This window comes from Suillus subalutaceus (genome assembly GCF_016647625.1).
Source record: "Suillus subalutaceus strain FC151 chromosome Unknown DFJ58scaffold_212, whole genome shotgun sequence".
Classification (NCBI taxonomy): domain Eukaryota; kingdom Fungi; phylum Basidiomycota; class Agaricomycetes; order Boletales; family Suillaceae; genus Suillus; species Suillus subalutaceus.
In genome coordinates this window covers 46,839-71,741 of record NW_024540461.1, presented here as the reverse complement: position 1 = coordinate 71,741, position 24,903 = coordinate 46,839, and the positions used below count along the sequence as shown (strand labels likewise).

General features: G+C 47.2%; 10 protein-coding genes across 10 annotated transcripts; 4 read left to right on the top strand and 6 right to left on the bottom strand.

The window, feature by feature from the left end:
* Positions 1–539: 539 nt before the first annotated feature.
* Positions 540–1,462, top strand: DFJ58DRAFT_735407 (uncharacterized protein; the record flags this gene model as incomplete). Its single annotated transcript, XM_041386626.1, has 4 exons — positions 540–582; positions 634–763; positions 909–1,227; positions 1,283–1,462. The coding sequence occupies 4 exons, from the start codon at positions 540–542 to the stop codon at positions 1,460–1,462; spliced, it is 672 nt and encodes a 223-aa protein (XP_041236626.1).
* Positions 1,463–1,599: 137 nt separating this feature from the next.
* Positions 1,600–2,619, top strand: DFJ58DRAFT_735406 (uncharacterized protein; the record flags this gene model as incomplete). The annotated part of the gene is made up of 2 exons (XM_041386625.1): positions 1,600–1,621; positions 1,673–2,619. The coding sequence occupies 2 exons, from the start codon at positions 1,600–1,602 to the stop codon at positions 2,617–2,619; spliced, it is 969 nt and encodes a 322-aa protein (XP_041236625.1).
* Positions 2,620–3,502: 883 nt separating this feature from the next.
* DFJ58DRAFT_719223 (uncharacterized protein) lies at positions 3,503–6,652 on the top strand (the record flags this gene model as incomplete). Its single annotated transcript, XM_041384591.1, has 10 exons — positions 3,503–3,689; positions 3,739–3,965; positions 4,014–4,228; positions 4,279–4,417; positions 4,461–4,991; positions 5,123–5,336; positions 5,394–5,765; positions 5,824–6,222; positions 6,270–6,322; positions 6,344–6,652. The coding sequence occupies 10 exons, from the start codon at positions 3,503–3,505 to the stop codon at positions 6,650–6,652; spliced, it is 2,646 nt and encodes an 881-aa protein (XP_041236624.1).
* Positions 6,653–7,857: 1,205 nt separating this feature from the next.
* DFJ58DRAFT_670205 (uncharacterized protein) lies at positions 7,858–8,298 on the top strand (the record flags this gene model as incomplete). The annotated part of the gene is given in 2 exon segments (XM_041382848.1): positions 7,858–8,174; positions 8,190–8,298. Coding segments are annotated over 2 exon segments (426 nt in total), but the record flags the coding sequence as incomplete, so codon positions are not given.
* Positions 8,299–11,343: 3,045 nt separating this feature from the next.
* Positions 11,344–11,922, bottom strand: DFJ58DRAFT_670212 (uncharacterized protein; the record flags this gene model as incomplete). The annotated part of the gene is made up of 2 exons (XM_041382849.1): positions 11,344–11,769; positions 11,815–11,922. Coding segments are annotated over 2 exons (534 nt in total), but the record flags the coding sequence as incomplete, so codon positions are not given.
* Positions 11,923–12,034: 112 nt separating this feature from the next.
* On the bottom strand, positions 12,035–12,296 carry DFJ58DRAFT_629263 (uncharacterized protein; the record flags this gene model as incomplete). The annotated part of the gene is made up of 2 exons (XM_041381173.1): positions 12,035–12,142; positions 12,192–12,296. Coding segments are annotated over 2 exons (213 nt in total), but the record flags the coding sequence as incomplete, so codon positions are not given.
* Positions 12,297–12,734: 438 nt separating this feature from the next.
* Positions 12,735–13,802, bottom strand: DFJ58DRAFT_670200 (uncharacterized protein; the record flags this gene model as incomplete). The annotated part of the gene is made up of 1 exon (XM_041382846.1): positions 12,735–13,802. The coding sequence occupies one exon, from the start codon at positions 13,800–13,802 to the stop codon at positions 12,735–12,737; it is 1,068 nt and encodes a 355-aa protein (XP_041236620.1).
* Positions 13,803–17,065: 3,263 nt separating this feature from the next.
* Positions 17,066–18,677, bottom strand: DFJ58DRAFT_867346 (uncharacterized protein; the record flags this gene model as incomplete). The annotated part of the gene is made up of 9 exons (XM_041394206.1): positions 17,066–17,527; positions 17,580–17,786; positions 17,827–17,873; positions 17,926–17,952; positions 18,006–18,037; positions 18,094–18,141; positions 18,199–18,386; positions 18,438–18,547; positions 18,588–18,677. The coding sequence occupies 9 exons, from the start codon at positions 18,675–18,677 to the stop codon at positions 17,098–17,100; spliced, it is 1,179 nt and encodes a 392-aa protein (XP_041236619.1). The 3' UTR covers positions 17,066–17,097.
* Positions 18,678–19,147: 470 nt separating this feature from the next.
* On the bottom strand, positions 19,148–21,124 carry DFJ58DRAFT_847301 (uncharacterized protein; the record flags this gene model as incomplete). The annotated part of the gene is made up of 8 exons (XM_041393438.1): positions 19,148–19,297; positions 19,420–19,706; positions 19,771–19,886; positions 20,054–20,264; positions 20,325–20,367; positions 20,531–20,760; positions 20,822–20,963; positions 21,089–21,124. 8 exons carry the CDS (start codon positions 21,122–21,124, stop codon positions 19,148–19,150), a joined length of 1,215 nt encoding a protein of 404 aa, XP_041236618.1.
* Positions 21,125–21,402: 278 nt separating this feature from the next.
* Positions 21,403–23,483, bottom strand: DFJ58DRAFT_847300 (uncharacterized protein; the record flags this gene model as incomplete). The annotated part of the gene is made up of 7 exons (XM_041393437.1): positions 21,403–21,488; positions 21,763–21,907; positions 21,970–22,037; positions 22,197–22,274; positions 22,423–22,540; positions 22,828–22,964; positions 23,072–23,483. 7 exons carry the CDS (start codon positions 23,481–23,483, stop codon positions 21,403–21,405), a joined length of 1,044 nt encoding a protein of 347 aa, XP_041236617.1.
* Between the last annotated feature and the right edge of the window lie 1,420 nt (positions 23,484–24,903).

Genomic DNA, 24,903 nt, shown 5'->3' with positions numbered 1-24,903 from the left:
CAGCCTCTACAGTCTACCTTCGTGGTGGGCGTCCTTTGAGCAGCAACTTCGTGTTGTTTGCTACTATCGATTGCTTAGACTTCGGTCGGCAGTCTTGTCATCCACCAGCTCAGTATCGTGCTACGACCCGCCTTGATTTATGCTATTATTACTAACATCACGCCCCTCACCAGATCTCTCCCATCTTTCAAGACTCTTACTGCCTTCGTGGGTCTTAGACTTCATAGGTAAGTACATTCGTTATTCGTCACGCTATTATGACTACATTAGGTCTTTAACCAGACTCGCTCAAGACTCCTGTCGCCCTTTACAGTAAGTTCGTTCATTACACTGATTCATGCTATCATCACTGACACCACGCCTTCGTCAGATTTCTCCTGGAATCTTTCAAGACACACTCTCTCGCTATCTGCCTTCGTGGTAGCATTTTAATCGGCAGTGACTTCGAGTCGCTGTTTCGTTTAAATTTCCTTCCTCAGTGACTGCGAGTCGCTGTATCTTTCCCCGTTCTCGATATCACGGTTCCTGGAGCTACAACCATGTCGATTCCTGTCTTCAAGCCATTCATGCGCGATGGTGACCGTACGTTTTGGCATCTTCGTACCTCTACTACTCTTGATTGACGATATCCAGGTTACCTGACTGCCACTGATGCTTTCTGTGTGGCTACATATGGCCACCGAGTAATCACAACTCCCAACATGAAATTCATTCCCCAACCCTTCGACAACGAATCCGACATCATTCAAGCGCAGCGCAGATGGTAGATATTGGGCCCTGGATCCCTTCCAGTGGCCGCAGATGTATGACGACTTATACGCTCGAAGTTTTGCAATCCCACGCCAGGAAGCCTATGCGGACCGACCTCAAGCATGATGTACGCCATGGTTCAGACCAACTTTCGCAAGTGACTTCACGCCCATTTCTCCCGGCAATCCTTTTGGTCAACTCAAGACCGACATTGTCGGCCATCTCAAGCGCTTGTACGAGAAGGCCAATACGCGGGTTAGCAATTACAAGGTTGCAAGGTCCCACAAGGAGGATCATGTAGTTGGGTGGGCGCATGCAATGCGCGCTGTCTACGAGCGCTTCCAGCAAGCCATGGCCTGGCGCGACATCGTCATAATCGTTGCTGAATATCAGCGCCGGTTTCTCGATATCTGGGCGGTTATAGACTATTACGAAATTATCGAGCCTCGCATGCGATTCGTCGACACTACGCACAAGGTTAACCCCAAATGGATGGGTTTGTTTCACCGAAGATGTCGCTATCGCTACGAAGGTGCACGCTGCTGGAGTTCCTGTCTGGCTTATTCGCGATGCCAGACTTGTCAATGCCAACATGAACATCGTCAAAGTCGTTTCCTTCACACCACCCGATGACCTCGTCATCGGCATGTATCATGATCCCGTCAAACTCTTCGCCCAACCATTCGACATCATCAACAGAGGGTCCCAATAATCGCAAGCGTCATGAGGCCGCTCGTCAGCCGTATTCCAACTTTGAGAAAGCTACCGGTTCCAAAACCCCAAGTGGAACAGATGGTAACGAGGGAGTCATTGGTAGGAAGGGCGCGCGTAGACAAAGGGAAGGCCAAAATGAGTGCCAAGCCTGCGCCGTGTAAGTTCAGCATTCTTCTTTCATGGTTGTTGTGACTAATTAATTCCTCAGACAATGCAACCGCTCCGCGTCAGAATAAAGCTGTATCTGGCCGTGACAAGTGGTCTGATATAGATCACCCTTATATGCCGCCAATGAACTCTTTCTTCAAGATAGCGTTGGAGGACGCAAACAAAGATATTATTTGCATCAAGCATCCCAGAGACAAAATGGATGATGGGTACTCGCTTCCCGATCCAGGTTTATTCGTTAACGTTCTTTCCCCGCAATCCTTGGTGAAGTACCTTGCCAACTGGCTGGCATGCCGCCCTACCTGGATAGAACGTGTCTATGACGAAAGGCCTCGACCTCTTCCTCGCGCCCAGAACTGGCGCGATTTCTTGATATCTCAGCACGCTCAGGAACCTTCGAACACGCGGACGTCCGGCAAGACCAGCAAGTCGAAAGCAGCGACTGCTTTACTTTTCCAAAAGGAAGTTCCGGTACTGCGGGCCTTGTGGGCAGGACCCACAAATGTTCACTGGCGTGGAAAGGATATAGCCATTTCCACGCTCGACAATCCCCCCGCAGATCTCGCACGCCAAATCGTATATGAAATCTGTGAGCAAAGTTTTCGATATGAGCTTCTGGACCTGGATGAGCATCTTGGGCGCGATGCACGTAAGGACAAGGAGGCGAGGAAGGAAAGGATGGAGCTTCTTCGTAGCATCTTCCCGTCGAAGTCGTTGAAAGTTTGGAACAGGGACTTACCTCAAGAGAACGACGGACTCAATGCGCCATCTTTCGACGCCGCTTTACCATATTTCGAAAGTTTCCGCAAGGTGTTGTCAGCGTGGGAGCACTTTCCCGAGTCCCTCAAACAACCTTTTGATGCTACCGGACGTGAGCACAACATATGGAAGGGGATGAAGGAATGTTGTCTCTTTTACGTTCAGTCTTATTTCGACAATACTGGTCGTCCACCTGTCGTTCCTCACTTACTGTATTCGGTCGCCTAGATCTAGATGCTGTGTGCTCTTTTCCCATCGCAATCATTGTCATCTTACGAATTTAATTCACATATACCCCCAATAGTCAATAATTTGTATACCACCTTGTGTTACCCATTGCTGTTGCAATCACATGGGATTTTGTCATGGTTGAACAGGTTATCTTAGATATCAACGTTTATTTTCCGCATACCGCTAATATTTCAGTTTCACAGAGCAGAGTGTACACAAACAGGTAGAGTTCCTTCCTTCACATTTGCTAGCCCTCATTTGCTCCAAAGGTTGATCGACGTATTCGACCACTTTTTCGTCTGTGTATTCGACGCAAGTTTGGGACTTCGAGTCCCTCCTAGTAGTTGACTTCGTGTCGACGTTGACCTTGGTGCGGGCTTCGTGCTTGCCTTCGACTATCTCCTAGTCGACTTCGGGTTGACACTGACCTTAGTGCGGGCTTCGTGCTTGCCTTCGTGTTGACACCAACCTTAACGCGGGCTTCGTGCTTGGCTCTCAATATCTCGTTATGGTCTCATCCAACCCTATCGCTGGGCCGTCCACTCCACCCTCTCACAATACGCAGCACGAACTCATCACTTCTTCAATGGTGACGAGGAGGCGGCGACCGCAGCAAAGCAGCAAGTTTCATCTTCCTATAGCCCCCCCACTACTCGTACTTCCCGGAAGAAAACGCCTCACCCAACAATCACTCAATAATCCAGGAAGGTCACAGCAGCAACAGCCTTTGCGCGATGCCGATACTGCTAACCAGCATGATAGTCCATCCGCTGGGAATACTTCAGAGCGTGAAGAACACTCGTCTTTCTACAGCTCACTACACTACGTCTCCGATGGTGATTCAATCCTACCTTCCCCCTCGAAGGGCCGCCAAAAGAAGATGAATCAGTGGCGACGCTGGACAAACGAAGTCATTCCTTCCTTGATCGCTCCATACCTTACATACTTGCGCAAATCGACTTCTCTTCGCGATCGAATTGAACTGCAGCCAGATGGAGTTGCTACCTTTCAGTGCAAATCGTCTTGTCGACGGAGGGTTCTCGATATCACTTGCATACTCTTCAATCGTATGTCTCTCTTATTACCTGAGTTATTAGTTGTCTGATAATATCGTAGATATCGAGATATTACGAATTGAGTGCTGCACTTGCGCGCCTGCTCCCCTTCAGCTCCTGTCTCGCGGTTACTTTGCCTGCGCTCCCATCGCTCCTTCCCTCGCTGTCGACCTTCAGTTGCTGGAACTTGTCAAAACCTTGTTCGTACATACCACTCCCAACACAACTGCTTGGTGCGAAACACTCGAAGTCTTTCTGGCTGGCCGCGGGTATCACCTTACCACCAAGGTGAGTCAAGTGCCTATACTGAGTTTTGAAGTATCAATATTTTTATAGGATAATCTTCGTCGTCGGTTTGGTAACGCCTATCATTGGTACTCTGTACTCTTCATGAGTGCTGATGATCACCTGTCCAATGTCATTGGAACTCATCGCCCACTTCCACCGCCGTCAACTGAGGGACTAACACGTCCAAGTGACTATCTAAGGTCTCGTTGTCCGATTTGTTTTGGCTTGGATGATTGGCGAAAAAGTAGAACTCTTAATCTCAAGTAAGTTGTTTCAATATTAGCAACTAAAACAATTCTAAAGTATATGATAGACCTGACGTCCATACTTGTATTGACGCATGCTTCACTCAAAAACGTTCATCGGACCAACGCGGTGGAGGGCCAGATCCCCCAAACCCAGTCAGATCGGTTTTCCTTTCGGACGATGAGGTGACATCGATGGAGGTTCATGTGCGGAGTTGTCGCGGCAGACCCCTTGATCGGGGGTCGCAAGAGAAAGCGACCTGCAGCCACAGAAGAGGAGGGGGATGACTACGAGGATGGCATGCGAGTCCCGACGTCTGTGCTAGATGGCTGCGGTGATTCTTTTCTTGCCGCTGATGAGAAACGTGAAAAGGCTAGTACCCAATTTTTTGCAGATACAGGCGTGATGGCCATGCTATGTCGGCACGATCGTGTATTATGGCTCGCCAACATGACGTCGGCGGGAGAAAAGCAACACTATGCTCTCGCCCTCATCCAGAAACTTTTCGATAATCTCCCTACCGATATGACCGTTGGCCTGTTGTATGACATTGGCTGTCAGCTTCATCGAAGTTGTCTCAAGTACCGACTCCTCGATGATGCGGTTCTTCGCCGTATAACTTTCGCGATATCAGTCTTTCACGCCTACGGCCACCAATGGGCATGTCAAATTATATACCATCCTCGCAAATGTGAAGGCTTTGGCCTTTCGGATGGAGAAGGTTGCGAGCGTTTATGGAGTGCACTGAAACATCTCATTGCTCCGCTACGCGTTTCTGGGGTGAGTGTCTCTGTTTCGAAAATGATTGCATACGAGCTATAGCCGCTTATGACCATACTTGCCATGGTCGTATTATTCATTCACCTCTGACTATACTTTACATGTTTGCTTCTTACTGACCGCTTTTTCAGTTTCATCAGCGACTTTTTGTCCTCAACACTCAAGTCCGGCACCTCGATGAGAAGAACCTTAGTTTATATGGCAACTGGTTGATCCGGAGGTGGAATAACTGCATCAAGAAGAAGAGTACTGCAACGCAGGCTCTACGTGAGCTTTCAGTCGATGAGATCTGTGTACGCCAGGAATGGCAATCGCAAGTTGAATATCAGACGAAACCCCTGCCTCGTAAGTGCTACCGTTCGTGATGTACAATTACAATATTCATGCACGTGAACTCGACAGGAAGATCGAAGACAAATAATGACGAGGAAATCTCAAAAATTCTCTCCCTTGAGAAATCTCTTATTGAGATTGATGGAGCGTTGCGACGCATGGAAACGCAACTTTGTATGGGAAATGTTGACAATCTCACTGACTACAATCTTCGTCTCATTGAAGAGCGCGCTCACCGATCAAGAGTCGCAGACACTTTGAGCCGCTGGAAGACAAGACTTGGCATCAGTCAGCGCACCCGTCTAGAACAACTACGTCGCAACATATATCTACAAGTCCGTTTAGACGCTCAAGCTCTTAAAACGCGTATCCGCGAACGACTTCGACAGCGCAAGTTCGAAATTGAGAAGCTTGAACGCTCTTACAGGCAAGCTGTAAACGGTACTTATGTTCTAACTTGTACATGAGGACCTCAACTGACTGCATTTTTTTGTCACAGAGCGCAAGCTTAATTCCCATGTCGATGCTGCAATCCAGCGGCGCAATCCTACGATACGAAAGCTCGTGTCCACATATAATAACTTATGTGCTGATCTTAGTGCTCTTATCAGACAACGCCGCAGTCCTCCGAATGCTATACCACCCAACCCCATCTCTCCTACCGGTATTTTTGATCTTGATATTGATGCTGATATTTGGGAGGACATTGGACTTGACGATGTCGTGCCGGAACCCCCTGATTGGCTAGCTGATGAGGTCACACGTGCTGCGATCAGACTGCTGCTTGAGATTGACCGATGCAACGAAGAAGAGTCTCGTGTGAAGGTAGAGCGCTGTGCTCTGCAAGAGTGGGCCATGCGTGAGTGGGATGGTCTACAGAGGGCGCGTGCACATGCAAGTGAGTTTTGGACGCACCTCACTAATATTCCATGCTGACTTTCGAAGAAGATGATGAAGCGATCCTCTATCACATGAATTGCCGTGCTCGACAATTCATTGTCCTTGTACTGGGGTGGCAGACGAAGGTTCGTCCCATTCCATGTGCATGGCCTATGCCTGACTGCTGGGGGCCGTCTCAAACCGAACTTGCTAATGGGACACCTGTGGTGTACCCTGATGACCCTGATGACGAAGATCATGTATCGGATGATGGAGATGACTGGGAATCTGATATTGGCTGTGGTGATGAGGAGCTTATGGATGTTTTAGAAGATATTGCATTAGCGGATCAGTATAGAGGGCAAGAGGAACATGACATCGAGGGTGACTATGTAATTCATGAATCATTGATAGATAGCCCAACAAAACGTGTTAGATTTAATTTGTAGTACTCTAGGTGTGCTGCACAATCTAAATCTGATGAGGAAAATGTAATTGGTACTTGATATCAGAGAGGTCGAGAATGTGCATATCACGTGATTTGACCATTATGGTCAGAAATTTCCAAAGGCGCCTCGCAAGGGACCCCACTTGAGTTTGATTGAGGGGTTGCAAGAGCACCTGAAAATTTTCCAAGTTAATTGGAAAGAACTTGCCTGTGTGTTGCACAGAGCCGCAGTGCAAGGAGCTGGTCAATTTACCCTCACTTGCAATATTTCCGGCTTCCAAGGCACTTCAACAAATGGTGTTGGTAGGATCAGTGGGAAGGCCCGGTTGCTGATCGAACGGTAGGTGGAAGAGCCCAGATGATGCATATATGGTCGGTGGGAGAGCCCAAATGGTGTTGGTAGGGTTGGCGGGAAGGCCCGGTTGCTGATCGAACGGTAGGTGGGAGAGCCCAGAGGATGTGTATATGGTCGGTGGGAGAGCCCAAATGGTGTTGGTAGGGTTGGCGGGAAGGCCCGGTTGCTGATCGAACGGTAGGTGGGAGAGCCCAGAGTATGCGTATATGGTCGGTGGGAGAGCCCAAATGGTGTTGGTAGGGTTGGCGGGAAGGCCCGGTTGCTGATTGAACGGTAGGCGGGAGAGCCCAGAGGATGTGTATATGGTCGGCGGGAGAGCCCAAATGGTGTTGGTAGGGTTGGCGGGAAGGCCCGGTTGCTGATTGAACAGTAGGCGGGAGAGCCCAGAGGATGCATATATGGTCGGCGGGAGAGCCCAAATGGTGTTGGTAGGGTTGGCGGGAAGGCCCAGTTGCTGATCGAATGGTAGGCGGGAGAGCCCAGAAGATGCGTATATGGTCGGCGGGAGAGCCCAAATGATGTTGGTAGGGTTGGCGGGAAGGCCCGGTTGCTGATTGAATGGTAGGCGGGAGAGCCCAGAGGATGCGTATATGGTCGGCGGGAGAGCCCAAATGGTGTTGGTAGGGTTGGCGGGAAGGCCCGGTTGCTGATTGAACAGTAGGCGGGAGAGCCCAGAGGATGCGTATATGGTCGGTGGGAGAGCCCAGTTGCTAATTGAATGGCAGGCGGGAGAGCCCCGATGATGTGTATGGGGTGGGCGGGAAGGCCCAGATAGTACTAGAGAGGTAGGCGGGAGAGCCCGAACAGTGCCATTAGCTAGTCAGATTTATCTATCCCCCCCCCTCTAGATAGCATCCCAAATTGAGATTGGCGCCTACATTCCTCTCTTCACCTCTCATACCTCCATTAGAAAGATTTGCTTCATTGGCGATGACAAACAATTGCCACACTATGGTCAGGATGATATCCACGACCTGAAGAGCATCTTCGAGGTCAAGCATCTCAAGGACCATGCCCTCTTCCTGAACACACAATACAGGATGCCTCCTCAAATTGGAAACTTCATCTCTCAAGCTGTATATGATGGCCTACTCGAGTCGAATATGCAACACCCCGTCACGAATGAGAGGATGGCTTATCATTTTATCAACATTCCCAGCCAGGAACAGTAACATAGAAATAGCCGGAAGAACCTTGGACAGTGCCAAACCATTTTCCATATTGCTACCATATTGCAAGCAAAGAATAAGCGATTCCGCATTATCACCCCTTACGACACTCAGCAGACATGAGATAAGTAAAGCTCCCACATTTTATTGCATATTATCTTTGCCACCCCCCCTTCCTTGCACACCCCACCCCCCCGTCGTCTTATGACAGACTCGCAAGTAAAGCTCCCACATTGTATTGCATATTATCTAATGCCACCCCCCCTTCCTTGCACACCCCCCTGTCGTCTTATGTTAGACTCGCAAGTAAAGCTCCCACATTTTTTTGCATATTATCTTTGCCACCCCCCTTCCTTGCACACCCCCCCGCTTTGTCTTCTAACAGACTCGCAAGTAAAGCTCCCACTATTGCATATTATCTTTGCCACCCCCCCTTCCTTGCACACCCCCCCGTCGTCTTATGACAAACTCGCAAGTAAAGCTCCCACATTTTATTGCATATTATCTTTGCCACCCCCCTTCCTTGCACACCCCCCCCCCCCCGCTTTGTCTTCTAACAGACTCGCAAGTAAAGCTCCCACATGTTATTGCGTATCTGAGTCTGTGCCACCCCCCCGCCTTGTCTTCTAACAGACTCGCAAGTAAAGCTCCCACATTTTATTGCATATCTGAGTCTGCGCCACCCCCCCCCGCCTTGTCTTCTAACAAACTCGCAAGTAAAGCTCCCACATGTTATTGCATATCTGAGTCTGTGCCACCCCCCCGCTTTGTCTTCTAACAGACTCGCAAGTAAAGCTCCCACACTTTATTGCATATTATCTAATGCCACCCCCCCTTTGTTGCACACCCCCCGTCGTCTTATGACAGACTCGCAAATAAAGCTCCCACATTTTATTGCATATTATCTTTGCCACCCCCCCTTCCGTGCACCCCCCCTGTCATCTTATGACAGACTCGCAAGTAAAGCTCTCACATTTTATTGCATATCCAAGTCTGTGCCACCCCCCTCTTTGTCTTCTAACAGACTCGCAAGTAAAGCTCCCACATTTTATTGCATGTTGCTCGCAAGACAACCTCATTACTCAATGACTAGTGCTGCACTCAGTTAGACTTCTCTTACGTTTAGGACGCTGTTTCAAGCCAAAAATCCTGCAGGTTTTTGTCCCATATCAAATCTTGTCTCAAGTGCATATACTGGCCTTGCATACCTAGTACTACTCCTTCTATGGATGTACAAATCGTGAATTTTTATGCCGTCAAAATGTCTGAAAAAGGACCCCTATCACCCCTATTTATGATGGGAAAGCCCTCCTGATAAATGCCCTGGGACATCCCAGAGACATGCTAGAGTGATCCCAGTTGGGATTGGGAAAGATCAAAAATAGGTCCTTGGGATGGCCCAGATACTTGCTTCAGTATGGACCGGGACATCCCAGTACATGGGGTAAAATACTGGGAATACCATCCTAGAACACACCCACTAGGTCCTTTGCTAGCCACAAACACATAGACCTAAGAGGTCATTTCAAGTGGTTGACTGAAGTGCCTCACACGGTTTCACCTACATCGTCCAAGCGCGATGCTCGTTATCGAATTGGCCAGAGTTTCGAATGTTAAGGAAACAGGGAGAACACTGGGAGCATTTTTGTTCGAGGACATCCTATGCAGATGGGGGGAGTTGAAGAAATCATCACGGACAATGGTATGCCCTTCGTAGCAGCTGTAGACTGGCTATCAGCCAAGTATGGTATCTGGCACATTCGTATATCAGCATACAACTCCAAGGCAAATGGCATCGTCGAACGCTCTCACAGGACTATCCGCGACTCCCTCGTCAAAACCTGCAACAGCGATATCACATCCTGGCCCACCTTCACTCACCAAGTCTTCTGGGCTGATCGTATCACAACCCGAAGAGCCACGGGACACACTCCGTTCTTCATGGCACACGGTACCGAGCCCCTTCTACCCTTCGACATCACCGAAGCTACATTCCTTCTTCCTGACATTCCAACTCTCCTCTCAACTAAGGACCTGTTAGCCATGCGCGCTCGCCAACTAGCCAAACAGGAAGAAGACTTAGCCGAAATTCATGACCGTGTGCTCAAAAGCCGCTACGCATCCATCTGTGACTTCGAGAAACGTTTTGCTAACACCATCCACGACTATGATTTCACCCCCGGCTCTCTCGTCCTTGTACTGAATAAAAAGATCGAAGCAGCATCCAACACTAAATGCAAGCCTCGCTACTTTGGACCCATGATTGTACTCTTGCGCTCTCAAGGAGGCTCTTACCGTCTGGCAGAGGTAGACGGCTCAGTCTCCAAACTCAAGTTTGCTGCTTTCTGTCTCATTCCTTACCTTCCTTGATCCCCGACCTCTCTCAACGTCACGCAATACCTTCATATCGAGAACCTTGCGGGTACCCTTCCAGACAAAAACTAGATGCATCTCCCTTCTTTCCTTTCCGTTTTGCCGTTGTTTCATTTTGATATTTGAATACTTGCTCTCTTTGACCAATTCAAGCACGATACAAATTTTTTTAGTTAGAGGATCGACCAAGGATGGTCGATATTCGAAGTAGGGAGGTGATGTAAGGACTGGGTGTCCTTTATGCACCGACCGCTCTCCAAAAACAAGATGTACGAACTACATGTTCGGAGTCTTCTGCGTGAGTCACTGATGCGAAGAGTGTTACTCATCGCATCCGAGTCACGCGGATACATTCTCTTCTTTGTCATTTTACCTTTCAGTGCCTTTCTTACCCCTCATATCACACCACTCCTGTTCCTACATTCGAGTATTTTCACTTCACTATTGAGCATTTTCACGCCGCATCTGGCTTAATCCAAGTATTCAAAACGTATATATAGTGCCCATGTACACTGATACCTACAGCGAAATCAATAGTCAGAACCCCGCTCCAAGTACGACCAGAAAAACCTCTAAAAGCATCAGTTCACGTGTTACACCACGTCTAGTTCACCTCTCCTCCTGTTTGGTTCTTACCCCGTTTTGTTCACAATTCCCGATCAAACTCACACTCAGCCTTACATCGTTCATGCTTTGAGAGCTGCTTGACGGTATTCTGTTTATTGGTGAATGGGTAAAGCGCCTTGATCGCCTGATGAGCGAGTTCACCCTATAATCTACATTGAATTTAGAAACTCAAACTGATAACCAACTGGCGCCTACTATTTGCATCGTGAAAGAATCGGTCGTTCCAAATAATTTGATACACTGAACATAATTTCCAAGAGCGTGGAACTTATAAGTTCTCATATTAAACGATTTCTTCTTTGGAGATGATGATGGTGCGTCAGTAGTCTGGTTTTCTTTAAGTGCTTCGCGTTGATACCATGCAGCCCTTTCCTTCGGAAGTTCAGTAGTATCATAGTTATCACAGACCTGACAACAAAACTTGCGAAGCTGCTCAGTGAGAGAAGTAAGTGATTGTGACATAGAATCCAGAGTTAATTCGGTGTGCAGCCGCAATTTTGCGTAAGCGTGCCATTCAGCAAACCTGAATAGTAGGGTCTGCACTATTGTGTCATGCGGGGTTGGCAGGAGTCCCTCAAAAATGGGCATAGCACACTGCAATAACATCAGTAATGATCTCTAGTAAGAAACAACAACGACCTGTAGGATATCCTCGAAGTCTCTTGCAGCCAGCCTCTTCATACTCAATGTATCATCAGAGAACCTTCGGATAACACCTCGGCCGAAAGTGGGCACATGTCTGAACCTGCAGGTATGGTAAGCCTTTCTGCGAGTTTTGGATAACGAGGTCTTACCTTTGGTTGAGTGTGATTACAACTTCAGCACCATTGGGAAGTGCATATAAGAGGCGGATCAAATGACTGAAGAGACTCTTCCAAGTCCCTAATTCACACTCATGCATAATATCAACGACCAACATGCGAAATGGGTCGAGCCCGAAGCTGCCAAGTTTTTGGGCGAAGATATTCTGCATGCCATATATCAGGAAGAGTAAATAGGACGAGTAAGATACTCACGATAGTCGGAACCCATGACTCACTGGAGAGGACCTTTTCGACCGCAATGCCATCAACCACATACCCGGACTTATATACAATGTCCCGAGCAGTCTGTATCTTCTGTAAGCAGTAAACCCTTAGATCTTCAATTCGCCCACACATATCTTTCATAAATCCAACACGGTCGGCTTCCGATTTTGTTACCAGGCAGCACGGACAAAGACAAGACCCCATGTCTTTGATGGTCGCAATGAGAATCCTGTTTTTCACATTACAGCAGCGTGTAACAGGCGTCTTTGAGATCACTCACTTTTCTGGATAGTCGGCAGAATATGTGAATATTCGGGGAAACACACGGCAAAGTATACCATCAGCGCATCTCATTACAATACCATGGCGGTATGCATGGAGGAATTCTTCGTCCAAAAGAGTATCCCAACATCCCTGGAAGAGCTCTCTCCAGCAGTGGGTGTAGAGAGTGGCTATCCCACATTTTGTAAAGACTCTGAGGGTTCGAAAAGTATCTTTGATTCGACCTGGAAGCTACGCCCAGATGTGAAATCACTTCGAGCAATCCGCGTAAATGACACTTACAGACGGCAGGAATCTGATTAAATGACAAGCCCCAGAGCCGGGCTTTGCACGAGCATACTTTGACAGATTGCCAAAAAATAAGTATAATGGCCATGCCGTTGCGTTTCCGAAGTTGGTGAGTTGTGTTGCATCCAAGGAAAACATTAAGCCAGCAATTACTCGCTCAAGAGTACAATCAGGCTCTTTGGACTGCTTCTGTAGGTCGTCGTGGGCTTGTATCCACGCATCTGACGTGTAAAGTTCATCATAGATACGATATGTGCATCCATCATTTGGGTTGGTCCAAAGATGGCGAAACAGCCAGAGATGAAATGCTTTAGCTTGAGTGTCTGCAAATGCCTCATGAATGGCACTGGCCAACGGTTGATAGTGAAACCCAGGGACTTTAAAGGGATGACCACCGGAAGCATCAACCTTCCGACCTGGGACTTTTATTGTCACATCCATCTCTATCCAACCTTCCTGGAATATTACTGCAGAGGGCACATCAGCGTTTGGTGAATTTTGATCTGGAATGTCGAAGAGTTTCAAATACTTCCTCATACTGAAGCCTTGCAGATTGATGGCGTCGAAATCCTCTGCAAGCAACACGTCACGGACCAGACGTGAAACCTCCACTTCAGACTTTCTGGTACTTCCGCTGGTCATCCAGTTGAGCAGCTGATACACAGTCATGTTTGGAAAGGGATGTGGAGGTGGAGGAATTGATGTAAGAGGCTGTAATGTTGGGAATTTTTTGGCCGGTAAACGTGAGGGAATGAAAATGTCAGGTTCATAAGATGGGCATTGTGGGTAATCATGAAATAGACCAAATGCTCCAATGACATTGCGAAGGGATTCGGTAACTAGGAGGATTACCCTGCGGATAACGCTGCTAGTTGGCAGTACATCATGTGTCACTGAGTGAGTATCTTGTATCACATCCTGAGTAGAGGTTTCGATGTTGTGGACAACATGTTCCACAGGCTCAGTGAGCCGATATCGCTTTGGTAGTCTGATGTGTCTTTGAGGTTTAGTGCAAGCTATTTCATACATTAGCATATGTGAAAGTGCAAGGATCTATTTCTCACCGATACAATCCAAGTTCACATTGATGGCACTGGGAAGAGCGCGCGATTCACCCGAAATTGAGTCATCTGACATGAAAGCGGTCGGTGCAAGAAATCAATAAAGTTACCAGACTTACCTATCACCATTGATACATCAAGATCCTGACTCCCTGCCAGTGCATTGGTGGCATCTGTGGCGCCAGTATCTGGGTCAACATCTATAGAGGACTCAGACGCAAAAGACAAGGGAGCAATCTCTTCAACAGCTAGATCTTCAGGAAGCCGTGCCTGCTCCTGCGACCTAGTATTACTTGCAGAACTCTCTGCCGGAGCGACGAAACCCTTGAAAATTGCTTTGTTAGTATCCAATCTGAAGTCCCGAGTGACATAAACCTTACTAGAGGGCCAGATTACTTGTCTTTGAGTGCCTTCACGGCTATTGCGGTATGGGCACGATCTTTCCGTTTCTAAAAGACAACAACCATCATTGTCTTATATTCCACGCATGTTTTGTGGTGCAAAGTAAGAGCACACTGATCTTGCAATGTCTGTAGGCACCCTTGGGCGCCACAAGAAAGTTCAACCATCAAAGCAAAGCAAAAAATTAAGATGACGGCTGCAGTGATAGAGCCTTGGATTCTAGAACAAAGTCGGACCATAGGTCTGTTAGTTCAGTGAAGATGCACCATGGAATTAACTAACTGGGCACGTTATCACCCGTGACAACAGTGAGCAGGGGTGGGAAATAGGATGATGAGCTACGGTAACATACAATCCAACATGTGTGCTTGTGCTTTCGGCTACTTTTATGATGAGTACTTGGTGCAGTATTTACCGCGCATAGTCCTGTGTGTGTGTGTGTGTGTGTGTGTGTGTGTGTGTGTGTGGGTGGGTGGGGGGATTGGAATACGATGTCTCATTCAACAACACCTCAAAATGCTCTTCCATTGGCAAGTCAAAAATAAGTAATAGTGTGTACATGTGAAGATTGACAGGGAGCTTAAGATCAGAGGGCTTTGCAAAAATGAAGTCGTCTCGGTTGTCCTTGTCCATGACCAGATTACCTGATGGCGTGGACAAGTCGTCAAAGTCACCATACAACTTCGTGTCTGAAAGGAAGGCAGTAGTTGTCTCATACGACACTTTTAGGAGGGGTGAAGGGTTACTTGAGAGACCCCTGCGGTTGAACGGCTTGTAGGCGCCTTCAAATATCCGGCCGTTAATAGGATCGTGAGTAAGTGAGCTGCGTGCTTAGCCAGTAAAGATCTGACCATATAATCTGCAATGAGTTCCAGATGCCTCCCATCAACATCAATCTTGTAGGCATCAAATACTCCACCAACCTTGCATAATATCGCAGCACGCGCCATCTGCATGCCATAAGCCTTGAGGATGGAGTAGATGTCATTGGAATAGATAGTATCCAGATCGATGATGTTGTTATCTGTTGCGCCTGTAAATTGCCAGATACCCTGCAAGTTGGATTCATTGGTAGTCAGCTAGATTTGCTCCCAGCTCAGGTCGAACCATACAATAGTGTGCTCGTATTTTCACCACTCCGCGTTCCTTTACAACCGCACTAAAACAATCTGTGATGCCAGGAATCTCCCGCATAATAGTCTTCAAACAAGTGTGCCCAACCAAAAATTTAGGAAGTCTGCAGGAAACTGAAACTTTATGAGGTAACGGCAAAAAAACACAAGGTACAAATGACACAAACCTTGAGCCGAATAGAGCATTTTGACTTCATAAACACGAAGGAATTTGCTTGAGGGAAGATATCCATGAAGGCGTCTGCTGCGACTTGAGTTTGTGCATGAATAACCGTCGGACGACCAATTCTGTTGTCTTCGTCTTCACCATCCTTTGTGTCTGAGACATAAACCGCCCCGATAGCGGCATCATGCAAGTCCCTTTCACTGTCATCGTCAGGCTCGTAGGATGTCTGCTCCTTCTGCCTCGCTTTGCGTCAACAGCGTCACCATCCCCTTGCTCAATCTGGCCATCGTCATCATTACCATGGCTTGGGCTCTCACCCTCATCCTCGCCATCTTCACCCTCCGCCTCACCAGCGGCCGATTCTTTTGATCTCTTCCCTTCCCAAGCTGCGCTATCTGGCCCTTCAGATCTGTGTCGATGTTCTTCATTTCCGTCCGAATCTCCTTGAGTATTAATGGGAACACCACTGCAAACACAGCGAGAACTTCCTGGGACAGAATGTCATACTCATTGGTGTATTCTTCTGTGAGGAAGAAGACGATGGCTATAACGAATTCGATCCGGCATGCATCGCTCTGCACAGTCAAACACTCTCCGACCATCACATTGTCAACCAGCTGAAACAACGTCAATTTGCTAGCCTGCTTGCAAAAGATGTCAATGTCCAACTGGGACATGCCAAGCGCAACTTCCATAGTCATCGAAGGTGTCTTGGGCTTTTGTGAAGCTGTCATCACAATCTCCCGCAACCGAGGAATACCCAGTGTGACGTTGGCAGCTCCGTGACCTACATCAGAAGTATAAATTTCAGCATGTTGGCAATTTTATAACGGATGAATAATAGTAAGCTAATCTTACCCTTGTTCACACTGGAGTCCTTAAACATGACGGCCCTGCATTTCTCCAAGTGCAACCTTGCCTGCTGAGTGAAGAACAGATTTGCACCCTCAATGATGTACTTGAAGTGGGGCTTGCCTTCTGTATCCGTCAAAGCAGCAACATTGGAGATGTTCACGAGTTTCCTTGCAAAGACAAGAAGGGGTGTTGATTTCATTTGGCTCGATATTTACATCTGGTGAGATGGTGTATCGTGCTGCATAGTTGACACGTTTACCCTGCCAAGAAAATCAAATAATATGCACTCAGCAAAAAACTATTCCGTACCATCATATGTTTATAAAAAAGACCCCCCTTCTTTTTGGGCTCCTGCTTGACACCAACTGGGGGGGGGGGTTACCGTTGTGGACAGGCATAGGATTTTGTTGCTGTTCATGAGGCTATTGGCGTTGGCTTGCAAATGAATGGGTCCCTCGAGTAAAGCACTAAATAAATGACGCCGTGTCATACCGTCAACACCTGATTGCTTCACAGAAGCGGCATGCAGATCTGCATTTAAATCATGCAATCTACACGACGTATCCGATACCCTGGGCAAAAACTCATTCTGGGGGTGCTCGAACAATGTTTCATCCAGTGTAGCAGGCGAACTAAATGAGTTGGCAGAACAGGGATCACTTCCATGAAGAACATGTTGACAGATGCCAATGACAGACCTGCAGCATTTAGGGGAGAGAAGGGGCCATGTCAGCCAAAGACAAGGGAACAAATCTCAGGCAGTTACGGACAAGAAGATGCAAATGAGCACGGTATTCTTCTGGTGCCATGACACGCTCATTGTGGCCGCGTGTGATCTTGACTTTACCATTTGCAGCACGAAGAAGTCCGTTCTCTTTCAAGAGACGGGTAACTTGGAGTTCCTCTTCCTCGTCTGAGTATGTCGGCTCCTCGTCAGGTTCCGAGTCAGATTCTGAGTCTATGTCCATGGTATTCAAAGGTTCAGAGCGAATTTTTGAAGCATTCACAGCTTGCTGCTGGAAAAAGAGGACATCTGGCCTTTTAAGGCTGAAAGCTCCATGCTGGTTTTTTTGCTTGATGGAGATATCATATTCAGCTATTTTAGTGAATCCCTCTTTGCGGAATGTGTAGGCGAAGCTGTTATCTTGCTAAGCCAAAATTTGACATACAGCAAAAACAGCTAATTCACGCACCACAACCTTCATTGCTACATTCTTTCATGATAGTTGTTCTCGTAAACTCTTGAATGAGATCTGTCCGGTCCTGATAGACAAGATTGTCCATGTAGTGATCCCACTCGCTGCCAGAAGCCTTGCTGAGACGCACCATAACGAATAAGTTAACACGGGATTCCGATTCAGAAATGGTTTCGTCACGACTGCCTTCATCATCGTCACTGGCCGTGTGAGATATTGTCCACATCTAGTGCAGCCTACAGGAGACTATGTTCCAACAGGCGGAGTTTGGCGACATGTTTGCAGATCTAACAAGGAGCGCTTCAGTCAAGGAGAATGAACGGAAGGGCATGTGCATACCACTGATCGACCTAGTTTGAATCTATACTTGTTGCACAAAGAACGTTGTACATGTTCGCCATGAACAAAGGGTAGCACACAGGAGCAGGGAGTTCAATGTGACCGAAGTGGCCTGGGCACGTGAGTCAATTGACATGTTGCATAGCTAGATGTCAAGCGTCAGCGCACCTGTCCCAAGGCCACCGAGAGCTAGGCACTCACATGTCCTGACGATCGCTGGGACCAAGCACATGATCATACAGGCTACCGATGTTCGGCCTGTTCAAGACATACAAGAATACCGTGCAGAATCTACTTGATGTCCTCCACTGTCAGGAATGAAAAAGATATGCTTGAGACAGTAGACGGAATGGAACATGACATGTTCATGGCGGACACAGTGGTAGTTGTTCAGTGAAAGGTGCCGATTGGGATTCAAGAGTTCGGCATCTTTATATATTTTGGGGTCATGGGTCATGGACCTATCTCACATATGTGAGCTGGATCGGCTAATAAAATGAAAAAAGACTCACCAGACATTGCACATGATCCACGACATACGAGGAATACGAGAGCCCTCATATTCATCATCTTCCATCAGGCTATGTGGAACAAGATTAATGATGTCTGTTATACGTAGTCTCTGCGTCAGCAAGGTGTGAGCAGCCCAGCAAACCACCTACAGTGTTGGTTGCAGCTGAGCCAGAGCGAAGAGTATGGCGAAGGAGTGATGCGAGCATCTTGTCTCCATATACACTTCCAGCAGCGTGCATGAGGACCTGCTCTTCCAAGGGCAGTAAACAGCGAGATTAATGGCAAGCAACAAATGACGATGGAGCAGTGCCATCGAGCTGACCAGTGCGTTTATAGGGATTAGCATAGTCGTGTGTGATAGTAGTAATACTCCGCACAACAACTTAACGAGTTGCAATGTAAGGCTCCTGGATGCATCTTTCAAATCTCAACCTCGCAGTCAATGCCCATCTCTTGCACTGCGTGCATGTCTGGTAACTGACTTGGGACTGTTGCGAGGGAAAGTTAATTCAGTACAATACAGTATGACCAATATGAGACGAACATAACGGCAAGGAATCTACTATCCATCAAGGTTGAAATGCTATTCCATTGTCGAATTTGATTTCTTCCGCCAGGCGGACATAATCTTTAGTCAATTTGCAACCATAGGTGAAGCGAAGTACAAGAGAGGCGACATGTCTGCGCACTTCACTCAGTGAAATCAGAACTACGAATTTGGTCGGTGCCTTACAATGTCAACTTTCGCCGTCTTTACAGACATCAATGATAACATCAAGCCTTGACGGTGGCCCTGAGAACCATAGCCGATAAGAGTGAGGACATCCTTCTTGAAGTAATCCTGGAGCTTCGCGAGAGGCTAGTCGCTCCACTCATACACAACCTCCTCAGTGCCAGCAAATTTGAGTGTCTTTATGCCTCGAGCAGCTGCAATACTTCGGTGGAATAGCTTATTCAGTCAGAAGGTGAATAAAAATTCACCTTGGGAGTGAGTTTGCGCAAGCTACCTGCCAAAGCCTGGCAAGCAAGCAAAGAGTAGGACACAATCTGTGCAGGCTTGGCTACAATTTTTATGCCGGCATAAGGTGCACGGCAAGAAGCAGCATGGAGGGTTGAGGTTGACTCGGGACGCAATGGAGGCCATGTGAAAAGACCAGATATGACAGGACCTTCGCATATGAGCACGAGTGGTGCGGTGTCAAACTCTCGACCAGCAATACAAACTCGCAATTCTGGCTCTGTCACGTTGCCCAAATGATCCTTGAGCGCTGGAGAAACAGTACCACAGATCAAGCGAGCAAACAGAATTTACTGAGGAACGACAACTGATACCTTCGTTGCTGAGCCGTATGGTGACACCTATCCCAGGCAATGCGGAGAAAGACGTGGAGGAGCAGGAAAAAATGCGTGGATGATTTGTCCGAACCAGACAAGCATCCTGTGAGTGGCTATAGCATTGGATATCGTATGGTACAAGTCAAACATCTTGGTCTTACGCGTTAACTAAGCTATGGAAGGAAAGATGCTAATCACGCGTGCATTGTAAGATGAGGATCCACATTACAACTGCAGTAGGATCAGACCTCAATGAATGCAGTGCAGCATTTGGACTTACATTGCAAGGTTTATGGTTTCTCTGACTTGTGGAAAAATGATGTCCCAGCTAGTGGCTAGCTGGGACGTCATTAAGATCACCTCTTCGAAAAAATTGGCAGCTTCCATGTCATCTGCGAGATCTGAACTGTAAAAAGGATCAAAGGCCCAGATGCTAGCCCAGTTCCAGTCTGCACTGAAGGCATGTTGCAGCTGAGGGTCGCTTGAGTAAGCTACTGAATGAATGAAAGACTATGATACGCACTATAACAATAGCACATGCTAGGGTGTACCTGAGATTGACGAGCCCTGGCCCACTGTTGAGGATTCGAGGGCCTGCACAGTTGCTGATAATTTCGTGACGAATAGCATCAGAATAATTGGTGGAAAGAAATTCCGCCATCAAGCCCAAGGGAAGTGTGTTTCAAAACAGCTTCTTCTCGCCCTAGTTCAAATCCTCAATCGAGCGGGAAAAATGAGAATGATAAATAGTACTCACAGTTAATGAATCATGGTAATGCAGCCATTCGTACCGAGTTTCCAGTTGTTGGGCGAGTGTAATCCTGTTGAGGACAAAAGCGCTGAAATTGAAAGCAACTGGATCCAAAAAATTGGCTTGAATGAGGTATCCAAAACAACACTTTTTCCACAGCGAAATAAGTTGGATGGGACCACGTGACCCAATCTCAGAGTTCAAGGATAGTATCGCGGGATTTTCTTGCTGAGCCTCTATGCAATGCAATCAGATTACATAAATATAATTGAAAGTCATTACATGCCTATAACTTACCAGTAAGATTGTTCTTGATGGCCACAATTTTAATGTGATGGCCTGCTTCAGCTTTCAAGATTGCGGGAACTAAAGTCCATGCGCGCAAGATGATTATGCTGAAAACGACTTGATGAAGATCCTTGAACATCCGCTTAGTAATCTGTATGAAAATAGTCAGATGAGTTCCAAGTATGATATTTTTGACATACAGGCGTGCCGGGAAAAAAACGGATGGTCAGGGGAAGAGATCATGAAAACATCATAATTAGGGGGAGGACCATGAACATTATCATGATGTATAAGAGTTCCATCTTGTGACATGGTATGGAAGTGATGATCCTGGGTGTACAAGTACTTGCACGTGTCATACTTTATATTGTACTACCATAGGGTCCAGGCAGCTACTAGTAATAAGCATGCAAATCGGATCCGAAGTTCAAATTTTCATTCATAAAAGCAGCGAACCTTGTTAACTTAAATGTTCCAATCAGAATGTTCTGGATCTTAGACAATCATGCTTAAATTGGGGGTAACAGAACACCAAGTAAATACAGTAAATTTAATGGGTAGTCATCAGCACGGATCGGATGCAATTTCCCTCACTTGGCCACCATCCATAATCCTCGTGGAGTGTCCAAGTGTACCTTGAAGCGAATATGTCGGGAGTATCCTGGGGCCTTGAACCCTGTGATTGCCGTGAGGTGTTCAGACTTGTTGGTCGAGGCAAGTCTGGCAACCGAGCTAGCTCAGAGTCATAACAGGGTCCATACTCAACACTTGGATAAGTTTTCTTTGAATAGGTTTCAAGTGCGCAGCATAATATTCCACCCGCCGGCATTAATCAAAGGGTGGAGTGCTGAGCAAGTTGAGCTATAGCATGAATGTGCATGCTTGATGCTCGCCCTCTGCATGAAAGTCCTGCATGAGAAGGGATCAATCAGTATGGATGATGAGCGTACCTACCTCATACTTCAAATAGTCTGACCAGTTACCATTCTCCGCCCAAGGACTAACTATCGCCACAAATGGGTCGAAGCCATGCATATAATCATAAATACTTGCATGGTTGAGGTTGGGACATATTCTGAGTTCACGCTTTATCCTCTATGAAGCGGCACCCTGTTGTGCACTAAGTAATAGACTCAGTCCTTCGGTAAGACACTTACCTCGATCTTTTTCATCTTCGCTAGCACAAGTCGATCGCCAGCGTACACTGCAATGCTTTCATCCCGACCTGCAAAATCATTAATTTTAGACAGACAAAAGATGACAAACGAACTTTGACTGAGTTACAAGTGGAGAAGGCTGTATGCGTATGGGAAGCAGAGGGAAGGAGTTCCAGGGGATGTAGGGGTAACTGGGGGAAGAGGATATCTGTGATGAGGAGAAACACTACGACAGGTGATATTGTTGTACTTGGGAGATCTGACGTGGGTGTTCCATTGGAATGCGGTGTGTCCTGGCGCAGTGGCTGAAATCATAGTTCATAATGTTGCCCCTACAACTTATCAGGCGACGACTGCATGTCAACAGGCCACTGCCACACATCAGTATGTGGTTGCATGTCGGTAGATTGTATGCGAGAGGTTACAGTGTGTCTGTCAGTCCAGAATTCGGACCCTGTGTGACGACGGGCGAAACCGATAGAGGTGGCAGAGAGTAGGAAGGGAGGCTCTGTTGCGCATTTGGTGGGTCCTCGCTAGTGGATTGATTGGCAGTGAGGGAGAGAGCGTCAGACTGAAAAAATGGCATTAATGTAGTGGTGTAAATGGATAAAAGAAAAGGAAGAGTACATCAGTAACTGGTTTCTAGGAGCACCGGTCTGCATGAAAATGTTAGTGCATGAACAATTTGGGGTTGGCTACACACTCTAACTTGTGGTATAGGCTGAATGTAGCTAGCTAGGATCTCAGGGGGAGTGTTGCATACAATGCATAGGAAGATGCTGTCGATATTGATTGATCTGCCAAATAAGCCCAAGGATTCGATGAAATGCGCTCCCCCTGTTTCACATTCTGACACACCTGTAGTAAATCGGCTCTCAAATCATCGATCATCAGCGCTTCAGCCATCATTTCCCAAGTGAAAACAAGACGCTGTGAGGCCAAGAAGTCAAATGCCAATGGACTACTGTACATGCAGGATACATGTGATAATAATACTATATACATATGTAAAAGTCGCCAGTTAGACATCAATACAGGAATATGAAATAAAATGTGTTCATTGTTCATCATTGATAGTGTCTAGTGTTAGCTTGGGCATCACTTTTGTGGAATTCTAATGACCACAAGGCCTGTTCCACCTCGAACTCCTTCCACTTCCAGTCTTCCAACTCTTCGCTCAATGCTTTCAACAACAACATAAATTGTTCGAACCTAGCTTGAGTGGCCTGTCGACCGCCACAAACAGTGAGGTGCGCACTCTTCGCTATCTTTAAAAGTGAGTCACATGACTTTCGGTCGGAACCGCTGCAGTCGACCATCATTGAGCACTGCATGTAGTACGTGGTGAGCAGTTTATCAGCAGTAGATGGAGTCCAGACTACCATGTGGCGGAAACATTTGTTGCTTGAAGTCTCTATGTCATACTGCCTCGCAGGGCTGCCTGCGCTCCCCATATTGTGTTCACTGGTTGGACTGCCTGTGTATCTCACAGGGGAGGCCAAAAAAAGAGCCATTGATGTCAGAGATTGGAGGTGTGGTTGAAGGATTATACTGGGAGATCTTGAAGGTGTACGTTGAAGGATCTTCAACTCAGCTGAGGGTGCAGCTGATATAATTGTTGAAGGGAGGAAAATATGAGTGCGATATGTTTGTCCCTTAGGGGAAGCGGAGAAAGCAAGTATCCACTGGTCAACTCTAGGGGGAATGCGCAAAGTGCGTGATAAGGCGAAAGCGCGGGAACAAAGGCGCTATAGGCGCGCGAAGCGCGGGAAAGTCGCGCGTCGAAAAGCGGAACTGGGTGAAAGCGGTATGCGAGCGATAGTGAGATGTTAAGACGTGTACTGAGATGCTGATAAGACAACTGATGCGGATATGGCCACTAGAGCTAACTGCTACTAGGGCTTGCGATGATTTATTCAAAATATAATAAAAACTCGGAGATGGTGACTGTCTATGATGATGGTGGTCCGTGGTAATGTGTGTTGTGTCAAGTAAAAAATGTGTAATGAAAAATGTGTACCAAGTGAAAATAAACATGGTACGATGTTGAAATAAATGATAAATGGAGAAATGCATACCTGGGAACTTGGTTGGACATGGGAAAACACAGTGGGAAGTCAGGCGCCCTATAGCGCTTAGGCGCGGGAAAGTTCGCCTAAAGCGCGCGCAAGTCGCGGAAGTGTCGCCTATGTCGCGGAAGTGTCGCCTATGTCGCGTGCGTCGCGCAAGCGTCGCGTTTATCGTGCAAGTGTCGCGTTGCATGCATATTACTGTAGACTCGACCTATGTTGCAATATATGCCATTGTGAGGCTACTCAGGATCGAGTCTCTACAACGTACATCATCAGGTGATGTGAGGGGGGACGAGAGAGCAGCTGACATCTGCAAGCGTGAAAATTAGTTCCAAGACAACGTGTCGTGTGATTCAAAGGGATTTCAGTATACAAATTTATAGCGGAGATTTTAAGACACGTGAGGTGGCTAGGGCCCACCAAGCCAATGCCAAGCTGTGCCAAGAGCTGCTCCTTCGAGAACGATTTTGATTGGCTGACTGTGCTACAGATATCAGCCAATTAAAATTGTCTACTGTTCTTCATGAATGACATCAATTACCTAAAGTACTCAACAAAAATATGATCTGGCACGATACACTTAAGGTTTAGCTCAAGGCTTGCTGGAGGTGAGTAAAATTGATGCCAGGTCTATTGATAGGCTTAAATACCTTCAGTTTTAGGACCAGAATGGATTGACACTACGTAGAATGTCACCATATTTGCAGCACCGCCACTACAGCCACGATTCTCACACCTCCAGCCGTAATGACACAGCCGAAGCGGTCTTGCTCGGTGCCAGTGCCAATAGCTCTGCAACAGACAATGTGTCGGAGGACTTCTTTGCCGGAGTTGCTTCCAGTGGAGACTAAACTTGCACTTT